The sequence below is a fragment of the Protomyctophum bolini genome (genome assembly GCF_963924005.1).
Source record: "Protomyctophum bolini genome assembly, chromosome: 24".
Classification (NCBI taxonomy): domain Eukaryota; kingdom Metazoa; phylum Chordata; class Actinopteri; order Myctophiformes; family Myctophidae; genus Protomyctophum; species Protomyctophum bolini.
The window spans coordinates 18,874,123-18,886,554 of NC_137885.1; the positions used below are offsets into that span (position 1 = coordinate 18,874,123).

A 12,432-nucleotide genomic window follows, 5' to 3' on the forward strand; every position below is an offset into this window, starting at 1 on the left:
CACTGCATTAAGCCATGCACTGTTCAGTGAATCCATGCATGTCCTTCTATGAACAAACGTATGTGTCGTTAGGTAATAGGTTAAAAAAGAACCCACTGGTGTTTGTATGACTCGCTGTCATCCGTCCAGATTATAATGGAAATGGATATTAATCCAGATTATGTTTTAAAGACCACCACTGTTATGAACAGCCTGTTCTAGGTCCGAGGACTAAAATAGGATATGATCGGATTAAATAATGCTGTTACACAAAGGAGGAACCCCGCACACGCACACGCACACACACACACACACACACACACACAGACACAGACACAGACACACACACACACACACACACACACACACACACACACACACACACACACACACACACACACACACACACACACACACACACACACACACACACACACACACACACACACACACACACACACACACAGTTAAGTGTATGCACTTTAAAGCATGTGTGTACTGTACACATGATACACTCAATATGCAGAAATGTGCGCACACAGAACAAGGGCTCAGCACAGGTTCTCAACAACGGTAACAATAACCTTGACCTTTAGCCTCATGGATGCAGAATGCAAACCACTTAAACCCTATATACTTTGTTGTACATCAATAGCGAAAACAGCCGATCTACAAGCTCTGTGTTGATATAGATCACAAATGCACCTATTTTTCGCCAAATGTTTGTCTATTCTGACCAAATGTCACACAACCATCATGCCCGACATGAGGGTGGGCAAGCTTGTTCAAGGTCATATGAAGGACATGGCATAATATGAAGTGTCATTGACAGGGAGAGAGCGAGGGAAAAACTATTCTAAAAAACATTAATATTATTAAGTACAATTTTTAGGTATTTGTAATATATAAATATTACTAGTTAGTTCGTAGATTTGTATTATTATTATTATTACAAAATATACATTAACCACTTCAGCCCCATATACATTTCGGACATTTTTAAATAACCGATCTGCTATAATCAAAAGATTTTTCAAATCTTGAAATTTAGTACATTCGATACCAATACTTTGTACTTTTACTCAAGTCACATTTTAATTCCGAACTTTTACTTGTAAGTAAAGTATTTCTACATTGCAGTATTGACACTTTTACTCAAGTAAAACATTTGAGTACTTTTTCCACCACCGATTATTTTAAAGAGTGACATTTTAAAATTGTGCTACAGCAGATCTACAAATGCTATCAACACTGAGTTTCTTCTTGCAGTGGTTATTATTCTCAGCAGTACCTTGAAGACCCCAGAGATGATGAACACGTGGTCCCTGGTCAGAGGGAGCTGCGAGAAGCCAGAGTCCAGCGAGTCCCTCAGCTCGCGGACGGCCTTGGCCCCGGCCGACCGACGGAAGATCCCCCGCGTCCACGAGCCCTCGTGGTACAAGAACACCAGCATGTCCTGTAGGAACGCAGAGAGAAAAGAGCGACATCCGGTATAGTACAGTTTACTGTGTTAACAGGGTTAACGTCATTTACAAAACCTTTTCCAGAATATTTAACCCAATGTCTTGGCCAGTACTAGGCCTATATAACAATCATTCAGCGCAATAATGAGTCTCTTACTCCTACAGTTATGTGCAATGCCCAAAGACAGGCAGTGGAGCAGCAATAAAGTTGATCTGAAAAACTTAGATTTCATTAAAGTTTCTATTTGAGAACATTCAAACTTATAAGCAAACATATATGAGTTATAAAAATGACATTTTGAAAGAAATACATATTTTTTTCATACAGTCTAACTAACATGATATTGAGGTGGCATCGACAACTTTAAAACATCTATTTTAAAGTTTGCAAACGAGCCAGAAAATCTGGCATAGGAGTGGGAGTGAACCTTGAATTTCGCTAACCAATAACAGTGTAGAGGAGGGGTGTTCTATGGGGGGGGGGGGAGGACTCGAGGAGGGGGGAGAAAGTTGAGCTGGTTTCAACTTTAGCTACAAATACGTTGTGTAGCTTTGTATCTTTTGCATCTGCCAGTGTGAACACAGCAATAATAGTCACTTATATTACGTCAGTCCATTGCAGTCGCTCACCATGATTGGCTGAGGCAGAGTGTCCTCCAGACAAACGGAGCTCAGCGGTTGGCCAAAGAGGCAGCCGGAGGCGGGACTCGAGAGGGACATGGAGGAGTCGTCGAGCTGAGAGGAGGAGCCTTTCCAGAAGGCCCAATTGATGATCGAACGCTTCCTTTTGAAGGGCTTCTGAGACAATTCTGAAAATAACAAATGCAATATCCTGCTATTCTTTATTTGATTTTATTCCAAAGGTCATTGATTTTATTCCTAAAGTGTAATATAGCATTGGAGATTGTCATGGTTTAGTCTACAGTTTAAGTTGGTGTCCAGGTAGCTCAGTCGGTCCCCTTTGGACCACAAGTTCATGGGTTCGATCCCGGACACCGCCATCTCAGCATATGAGTAGCATGGCTTGGGGGTGGCAAGTCATGCAGGAAGTACTGGGAGCTGATGGTAGGTGTGGTGGTCCACCTCAACATCCAATTCCCAGGAGTCTAGTGCATTGTATAATGGGGACAGACTCCGCGTGTTACCGGCTGATACCGACAATAAACCACTCCCGAGCAATTACAGTCAATTGACCTATAGCTAAGCCGCAAACTGCTATGGTCCAATCACAGCTAAGCATAACATGGGTTAGACAAACATTACAACTCTCGAGTGTACACACTGAACCAAACGGCGCCGTAACGTACATTCGTACACTCTTAGTTACAGACCTGTAAGGGTCCATTTGGAACCTTCTCAAGGAAACCTAGAGGATCCTTAGACCTCACTTTGAGAAGGCAATGCCAAGTCAGAGTAATTGTCACCTGACAGTTCAATTTCCCAAGCTAGCTGTGTGACAATCAGCAGAGAGGAGGTGAATAAGAAACATCCAACTCTCCTTTTAAACTACTTTGTAAAAAGTACCTCTGAGCAAGGCATCAAACTGCTCTGGTTAGGGATGCCCCAATCGCGTGTTTTTATTGGCTTATACGATCATTTGATTTTGACACTTTTGCCATATCACAATAGTATAACATAAAACATCACAGACAATATCCAGTCTAATATCATGATATGGATATAATATTGATTCTAGGGGTGTCACGATCACATTTATTTTTTTGACCATTTTTTGATAATTTGAAAATGAAGTGATTGGCCGATCACGTGATCGGATTGGCACAACCCCAGCTCTGGCGTAACTGGACAATGGGAAGTCTGTAACGGAGTTGTAGTCTATGAAATCACCTATGGCTTCATGCTGCTGTGATGCGGGGCGCCGCTTCAGAATGAACTGGCACTGCTTGTTAGCCTGCAGCAGCAGCTCTGCCTGCACAGCCATCTGTCTGTCGGGGGTCAGTACTGCATCCTTGTTACCCTGAGACGGCGGCTCCCTCACATGACCCATCTGGATACTGAAGGGAAACTCGTGACCTGGTGTCAGAGACAAGGAGCGACAACAGAGAGACAAAGAGGGAGGAATAACCCATTGAGACCAGATTCTACAAAATGTCTTCTAATGTTTCTATATCAGTGGTTCTCAAAAATGTTCAAATCAAAGACCCTCAAAATGATATGTATCTGGCCGCGAATGCCCATCTCAAAATATTTTGTTCCAGGGCAGGGACCCCCAGAAGCAAATAATTGAGTTAAAACCGTTCGCTGTGACAGGATAGATATTCAAAGATTTGCACACGTTTTCAGGATTGTTAAAAAAATAGCAGCTCTACAAGCTTGCGCTATGAGCTTGGGAACTGTATCAAAAAGTCGCCGCTTCGGTGCCACTGAAAATTTCTGACGAGCCGAAATCATTTCGGCACTAGAGCGGTATTTCCTCATTAATTCAGCCCAGCTTCGAGTTCAATTTGTCTGCCTTGAAGACAAGGAGAAACAGGTAGTTTGGAAGAGACCAACCAACTTCCAAATGCTTGTGGCTGGGAGGTGAGCTCCACAGAGCGGGCAGATCTGGCTGCAGTGTTGTTGTCCTCCTCTCCTCTCACACTCGTTCTTAACAATGAAACAAATACTGTCTAAAATAATTACAAACCTATACTAGGATACACAAATAAACAATACACAAACGGATAACAAAATGGAGGACCCTCAGAAAGGTACTGGACATCATGTACAATAGGAGACTCACTGACCAATCAAAGGATAGGGTGCGTTGTCCCTCTTTGAGAAAACCCACAGCTGGTAGTCTTTCACGTTGCCCTAAGAAACAGAGGTACTTTATTAAAAACAACAAGCAGTGGTGGATAGCAACTAAAGAACTGGAAATGTTTCATTGTGAAATGTTCTAAAATTAATTTAGAACATATTTACTTGAGTATACACTGTTCACCACTGAAAACAACAATGAGAAACTATTTTTGAAACTGGGACAGGGTGTAATTAGGGAAATTTAGCTAAATCAACTCTCATTCTGTTCCAAGCCAACTCCCTTGCGAAAGTTTGTGACAGCTGCTGAAAGTTGGGGAACCACTAGCTCTGGTCCATAGCCTTCTACTGCTTCTACGATTCTGCCCTGCAGTATAAGGCTATGGGACTTTCAGTTTTAAATCTCAAATCGAAATCAGACCAGCCTCTCCTCTTTAGCGTAAATAAAAATAACGTTTTTGCTACTCACCAAAACAAAGGCGGGTTGTGTCATTAGAAAGCCTACTTTCCTTAGTGGACGCACTTCTGAGCCCCCCACCACACGTATAAACGGTGCTTTATCGGTAGAAGGCGCAGTGGAGTAACTAAAAGTATTATTTTTAAAGTATTTATTTTCCGGTGGAAACAAAATCCCCTTTTGGCCAAAAAGCACCGTTTATACGTGTGGTGGGGGGCTCAGAGTGCGTCCACTAAAGAAAGTAAGCTTTCTAATGACACGACCCGCCTTTGTTTTGGTGAGTAGCAAAAACTTTATTTTTATTTACGCTAAAGAGGAGAGGCTGGTCTGCATTCGATTTGAGATTTAAAACCGAAAGTCCAATAGCCTTATACTGCAGGGCAGAATCGTAGAAGCAGTAGAAGGTTATGGACCAGAGCTAGGGTACCACTAACAACTTATATAAGGCAAAATGTACAAGATTTCATCTGCTTGAAGTAGCATGTGAAAGGGTCAATCTAGGGGTTTTTCATGATCCTTAATCCATTGCAAGCATTTGTTTTGCACGAAAACACTCCTTGGTCTAAAAACGGCCACAGCCGTCATCACAAATGTGATAGAATTTGGAAAAGTGTCAGTCAACAGTACAGGTAAAGGTTATGATAAAAGAATAACACAACTTTCCATCTGGATTTTAACCCCCGGTCTCCCACACAAACCACTGATCTACCTATCATTCTAAAGGGAATTCACTGGTGGTGATGTAACCAGGTACTCACCGCGATGCCAAACTGCTGTAGGGCCAATCGGACCACCTCATTGGTTGAATCACAGTTACTGACTGCAAGGGTTTTGATCTGAACCAGGAAGGAGATATAATATAACAGCATTGAATAGCGGCTTAATAAGGAACTCTGCATCGAAACCAATGGAACCGAGCATAATGTCTAGAATACTACACACACACATACATACTGTAAGCTAAGTACTACTACACACACACACAAACTCACATAAGCTAAGTACTACCACACACACACACACACACACACACACACACACACACACACACACACACACACACACACACACACACACACACACACACACACACACACACACACACACACAGTAAACCTACATCAGCCAAGCTGTTGATTCCCTTCCCGTAGACTTTGAGAGGGATGGTTTTAGGCTCCTCCTTCTCTTTCTCTTCTTTAATTCGGCTAAAGAAGAGAGGAGGAGGTTAATCACAGACGAGACAATAAGGAATATGCAAGTTCTTACTTTGTGGACAAAATATACATGACAACTCCACTACAAAATGACACCACAGTTATGAATAAGATATATACGCCACACCCAACCTTCAAGTCAGGAGGCCTCAGCACGTTCCTTTGTCCAAAAGCTCTGAATTGTTCAGAGCTTAAACCACCAGAAACGCTCAAACAAACTTTCTTCCCCTTCACAAAGTTCTTCGGTCAAACTACTCAGTGGTTTAACAAGTTCTGATTATGGCTTAGTATTGGCCTTAAAAGAGTCTCTGTGACAAACAACCACCACCAAACACTCTTCTTTTTGGAAGATTGTGGAATTGTTATCTGGGATTAGATCCACTCTAATTATTATTGATATACTGTACTGTATTGAATTATAGCTAGCTTATATTTGCATACTGCATACCACACACACACACACACACACACACACACACACACACACACACACACACACACACACACACACACACACACACCTCTTACCTCTGGAGGAGGGACAACCATTTCTCTTTCTGGTCTGTGGAGCTGTGGAAGCAGAGATGGCATCGTGAACATTAGATGATAATCAATAACCTTATCGATCGATTTACCGGTTAGTTTATAAGCAGCGTTTATTTATATGAAAATCTTGATTTCCCTCAATAATGTCTAACATAAATCTACATTTTGCTGATATACAGAAAGAATACAACTAACCATTTGAGAGACAGGGCCAGATAATTGCATCTTTTATCAGGAATAAAATGAAATGCACCGTTTTGTCACATCACATGCAAAAGCAGAGACATTTCTGTGGCTACCTATTTCTGTGGGGAGGGGGGGGTGGACACAGACATAATTACATTCACAGAAAACCGCCCAATGATAGAACCACAGAATTAACAATTAATTGTTAACTGTTCATTTTTATTGAATAATTTCGTAGAGGCGATTAATTGTTAACATCCCTAGCACGCCCACACACACACACACGCACGCACATAATGGTACCTGAACATGGCAACACAGTTGCAGGTGGGCCAGCCCATGACGAAGCTGCTCTCTGGGCTGGTGCTGCCCTCACACACCTCCGCCATGCAGCCCGACGTCGTCCACATCTCACACACGCGCACCTGCGCCTTCTGTTTGAACTGGTTGCCTGATCTGAGAACAGACGGAGACATGCATGGGGAAACAACTAAAACTAAGCTTGTAGATCTGCTTTTTTTAATTTATTTTTTAAGCGTGAATATGTGGCGCAAATCTTTGAATTTATGTTCTTTCCCGGCGAACGTTTTTAACTCAAATCTTCTGGGAGGTCCGTGTAACAAAATATCTTGAGATGGAGTCTGCTACATCTCCCACATCACGTATCTCACGGTCTGTCTCCATGACGAAAAAACTCTTTTCATCTTTGTTTGGTCGTCACCGCGCGCGCACACACACACACTAGAGTTCTCATCGGGCCTGAAAATTAAGGCCCGGCCCTAACTGATCAGGCCTGAGGCCCGGCCAGACTAATTAGCATAGATTTTAAGCACGACCCGGCCCTAAAACGTCGGGTCTGGTAGGGCCTGGTCGGGTTTGTGCAGAATTTGAGAACCCTACACAGAGTAAAAGTGAAACGCCAGTCAGCACCATCTTAATAGATACATACACAAACAGACAGAACAGAACTATTATTTTTATTATTATGAACAAATTCAATATATTATTTTTTTCATGGAGCCCGAGGCCCATAAACTGTATAATCAGTAGGACCGATTAGCATACAGTTTATGCCCGGTCCGGCCCTAAAACGTCTGGGCGGGGCTGGTTCGGGCAGAGATTGAAAACTCTAACACACACAGAGACACAGACACAGACACAGACACACACACACACACACACACACACACACACACCACTTACTTGGCCTTGGCGATGACCAGCATGTTGTTGAACAAGAACAGGTGTCTGTCCTGTGTCTGTAGTCCCGTTTTCAACTGGGCGTGGCCATGCAGGAGAAACACCCTATCAGACCACACCAGGAAGGACTGGACCAATGGGCATGTCTCTGGGCAGAAGGCAGCCTGGACGCAATCTCTGCAATCAGAAGAACGCACAACGCTGGTGATCATCAAACCGTTTAACCGTTTTATTTTACATACCTGCACATCGTTTGTTGGGGGGGTGGGACAAATTGTATTTGAGGTTTGGGACTATTAATTGATTCACCATTCTAAATGCATATAGGCAAGCTTTGATCCCTGGCGTTGATTGGCGTCGCCTTCAAACATCTGTCTTCGGTCGGGCTCAGTGACTGCATTTTAATAGCTTGTAGAAACACATTCAATACACTTGCTGAACCTTCAATTTTTATTTGTATTCTCTATCGCCTTCTCTCTTTTTTTGTGTGCTTCCAATGTAGCCTCGCGTTGCCAGACTGTGGCCCCTCCCAATTTTCAAATGCTCCCTTCGTACAGTCTGGAGCAACGGTAGCTCTGATCCTTAGTGAGCGATAAAGCGGAAGTGAAGCCTCCTGCCCACTTCCGTTTAGTCTTTACAGTCTAATATGAATAGAAATCATCTAAGCAGATATAGCTTGCTGCTTAGCAGAAATTGATATTAAAAAATATATATATATATAATCGTGAGCGGAAATAGCAGCTTCCTTGCTCGGATTTGAGGAGTTGTAGTTCCAAACTCTATATAGCATTCAGAGGTTGTGGAATAGTTGTCTGGCTACGCGAGACTATAGCTTCCAATGTGAAAGGTGAGGCAGGGTGGTGGATTAGGTGGTGGATTAGATCCACACACACACGCTGCTGCCGGGAGTGTTTTAATGGACTCATTCACATCACTGTTCCACACGGTCTATTAAAGCCAGGCCTATTAATAGAGCCCTTATCGCTTGATAGGATTGGCCACAGACAGAGGGATTATGTACCTGAATGGACTCAGCTACTCCAGCAGTTTAGTGTATGTACAAATGTACGTATGTATGTGTGTATGTGTGTGTGTGTGTGTGTGTGTGTGTGTGTGTGTGTGTGTGTGTGTGTGAGCGTTACGTTATAAACATTGCCTCCACTAATCTGCTCTGTAAAGTGTGTGAGATTAGCAGACATAATCTCACATGCTGCGGCTTCTTTCTGTACGTGTTACTCACTGAACTCATTATGATTTATTATGGCTTAGATGCCATTCATCATCACTTCAGTGCACATTAGCAAGGGTGTACATTGTAGGGATGGGCTCAAATATCGCAATTTTTAATTGTTACTTAAAAAAAAAATTACTATAGTTTTAGGTTAGTTTTTTCAGAATTTTTCTGAAGTAAACTGTAAGCAGTAAGCCTGATTCGACTTTTCATGGTTTATAATTGTTTTAAAATGTTCTAGTATATAAAAAGTAAAGTAACTTAAATAACGGAATTATTAATCGGAATAAATCACGATATCGAATCGCGATATAATTATACATTTAATCTGCACCCTAGGTATCGAGATCGTATCGAATCGGGAGGTAAGTGAATCGTCCCACCTCTACTACATACAGTAGACAGCTCTCAATTAGCTGATACCCACACAGTAGTGTGTTTGACAGCAATTTTTTATACATTTTCTTTTGAATCATATTTTAGTCATCTGAAATGGTTTAGTTTTAGTACTATTACTATTAGTAGTAATAAAGTACTAGTACTATTCTAGTCAACTAAATCTAAAGTCGATTTTGTTGACACAAATGTATTTTGGCGGGCCTTGATGGCGTTATAATGACAGCATTTACAGTTGGCTGCGCATTTTAGTCTAGTTTTTAATTGTTGACAAAATTGTCAATATATTTAGTCTTAGTTTTAGTCATCAGCTTAGACTGCCACCTAGTCTCCTTTAAACATGTCAAGCCTGCTGGCCCTGTGAACATGTGCTGCCGTTAGAGTAAGACTTGTCCCACCAAGGACACGATCAGGGTTCACACATTTTTTACCAATGCATTTCCAAAGTAGTTAACCCAATTTCCAGCCCTACTGTATATAACAATCATTCAGCGCAACAATGAGTCTCTTACTCCTAGTCCTATGTGCAATGGCCAAAGAGTTTGTCGAATAACGACTTATGTTAGGCTATACATATGAATTTGCAATGTTATACATGTTTTGGAAAAGGTTTTTTTTATTAACAAAACCAATAGCCGAAAACAACTATTTTTCCAAGGCCCTTGATAAATTCCAAACCTTTTTTTTTTCTCATTTCAAAATATTTCCAGGAATGAATTTCATATGCATGGGAACACTGCACCATACCTGGAAAGGGTCCTGGACCTGGTCAGAGCCTTGGTGATGACCAGCGAGGGAGCCGACTGGCGGCGATGACTCAGCGACTTCATTCTCTAAAGAAACGGAGACAGATGATGTAAAATAACAAGTGATTCAGTAAGATTAAACCCCATACTGGAGTTCCCCATGGCGCTACAGTCTACAGGGTCCCTGCAGGGTCCCTTCCGGTTTTCTCTCTACACTTAACATCTTTCCTGAAAATAGCCAATCTACCATCTCACTGTGTCCCGTTGCAAATGCAACGTGAGCTTGTAGATCTGCTGTTTTCACTGAATGATAGCGATGTTTAGGTAGGGTAGGTGATTATCGTTGGTTAAAATAAGTGTTAAAAAGCTCCATATTGTGATAGTACTCATTGCTATAGAGTGTTTGTTCAAAAACTCTCCACGTCTGCCCAGCTATTTATTAAAGAGAAAATGCTTTTTAAACTACGCTGATAAATTGCTACTATCTCGTTGTCCCCGACCTGAAAATGTATTTTCTGTTTATTAAAGAGCTGGAGAGACAGGGATACCCCTGTTACTGAACAAACACTCTATAGCAATGATTATTATCAGAATATAGTGATTTAACCTTTTAACAAACAACTTTTTGTTTTAACCAAAGAAGATCACTTACCCTACCCTTTAACATTAACCCAAGGGATGATAGGGTACATGTGGTTAAAGTAGGGTCCATCAGTAACAGTTTAATTAATGTCACAGTCATTTTGTTTCCCAGCTCAATTCATTTTCTGTCTTTCTCAGTGGGATACAGCAAAAAGAAAAACTAAAAAACTCATTAAATATAAGCACGGTAGTCTTGTCGTGGTGGCCCACAAACGCGCCATTAACCCTCTTATGCCTTCCTTTCATTTGTCAGCTAGCTAGTTATATAATGGATATTAATATTATTGATTGTCGTGATTAAAACAAAATAAAAGTGCATATTTGAATATTCTAACCACACCTGGGTGTCTATTAGAGTCATGTTAACTCCATAGACATGTACAAAACAGAAAAGGTACAAAAATCACGGCACTCCATGTTTAAGGTTAAGTCTGCGTTACATAGCAGACATGTCAAGCCCATATGAGCCACTGTGCAGCCTTGGATCATCCTCAGGTGAGACCCTTCAGCAAGTTCAGCCCGTTCTAAAGTCTAGGCTTAAAATGAAAAGTGACCGTAATTATTCAGGACAAGTATACCTGTCACCGGGATCAAATGTGTTAAAGTTGCAAAATAACCTCTGACAGGTCACAAGAAAAATAATGAAATGGATTATATGTTTTTTGGATGGTCAGACAGAGAGACAAACTATGAGCCCCCCCATACAATATAATTGAATTACTACCATAGCTGCCAATATTCTCTACCCAGAGGTTCTCTACAGACTCTCACAGATCGGTTTATGTTCCACATCATCGCAGCCTTATAGCTCAATCAAGATAAAGTGTGAATAACTGAAAAGCACGACACAGTATAAATCGGGCTATAAAACACCCTCACACCCTCACCGCTGGGTGTGAGAGAGGCAGACAGGCATTCACATAACGCTTGGCTCATGTTTACACTCTCTCTCTGTCGTCGTTACATAAGCTCTCTTAATGTTCCTCTCATCCATCAGAGCATCAGCCGCCTGCCGTGGCCTCCAAATGTCACGGCGGCCGGCATAATGACATAGGAGGAATTTAGAGACGTAAAGATTAGCCAGATGGTTAATGGTGCATTTATATAGCGCCTTTTATCCACCCATTCACACACACATTCACACACCGATGCCGGAGGAAAGTAGGAAACCATGCAAGGCACCAACCTGCACATCAGGAGCATTTGGGGATTCAGAGTCTTGCCCAAGGACACTTCGACACTAACTCTGGGAACTGGAACTGAGAACCTTGCGGTTCCCATCCGGTCACTATACCCCTGAGACACTTTTTGTCACACTTTTCATGGGCTAGCTTTGATGGTCAGAGGACACTCTCTTCTCTTCTTCTTTCACAAACACCCTCTCTGTATTCCTACTTTTTTGCCCTTTCCCCATGCCGGGATTCTTTTTAACACATATTATGTGACACGGGTTTTGCAATTAAAATATATAGTCGAGCAGACAGACACTTTAAACGCAGCTGAAGGTAATAATGTTAGTTGTGGTGGGCGCGCTTGAATTCATTTAGGTGTTACTGTGTGCCAACGTGAAGGTACAACTGTACGGGAGCTGTCCTGCTTGCACACTGCAACA

General features: G+C 41.9%; 1 protein-coding gene across 2 annotated transcripts in view; it reads right to left on the bottom strand.

The window, feature by feature from the left end:
* The window catches only part of LOC308311649 (rho GTPase-activating protein 20-like), a 63,197-nt gene that overhangs the window by 11,684 nt on the left and 39,081 nt on the right, over positions 1 to 12,432 (bottom strand). For both annotated transcript variants that reach the window (XM_080758423.1, XM_080758422.1), the window contains 10 exons: positions 10,180 to 10,265; positions 7,809 to 7,982; positions 6,909 to 7,061; positions 6,402 to 6,443; positions 5,780 to 5,864; positions 5,418 to 5,495; positions 4,190 to 4,256; positions 3,291 to 3,476; positions 2,073 to 2,251; positions 1,271 to 1,435 (listed from right to left, as the gene is read on the bottom strand). In XM_080758423.1, the coding sequence (XP_080614549.1) occupies positions 1,271 to 1,435; positions 2,073 to 2,251; positions 3,291 to 3,476; positions 4,190 to 4,256; positions 5,418 to 5,495; positions 5,780 to 5,864; positions 6,402 to 6,443; positions 6,909 to 7,061; positions 7,809 to 7,982; positions 10,180 to 10,265 (1,215 nt within the window). The remainder of the gene's footprint in view (positions 1 to 1,270; positions 1,436 to 2,072; positions 2,252 to 3,290; positions 3,477 to 4,189; positions 4,257 to 5,417; positions 5,496 to 5,779; positions 5,865 to 6,401; positions 6,444 to 6,908; positions 7,062 to 7,808; positions 7,983 to 10,179; positions 10,266 to 12,432) is intronic.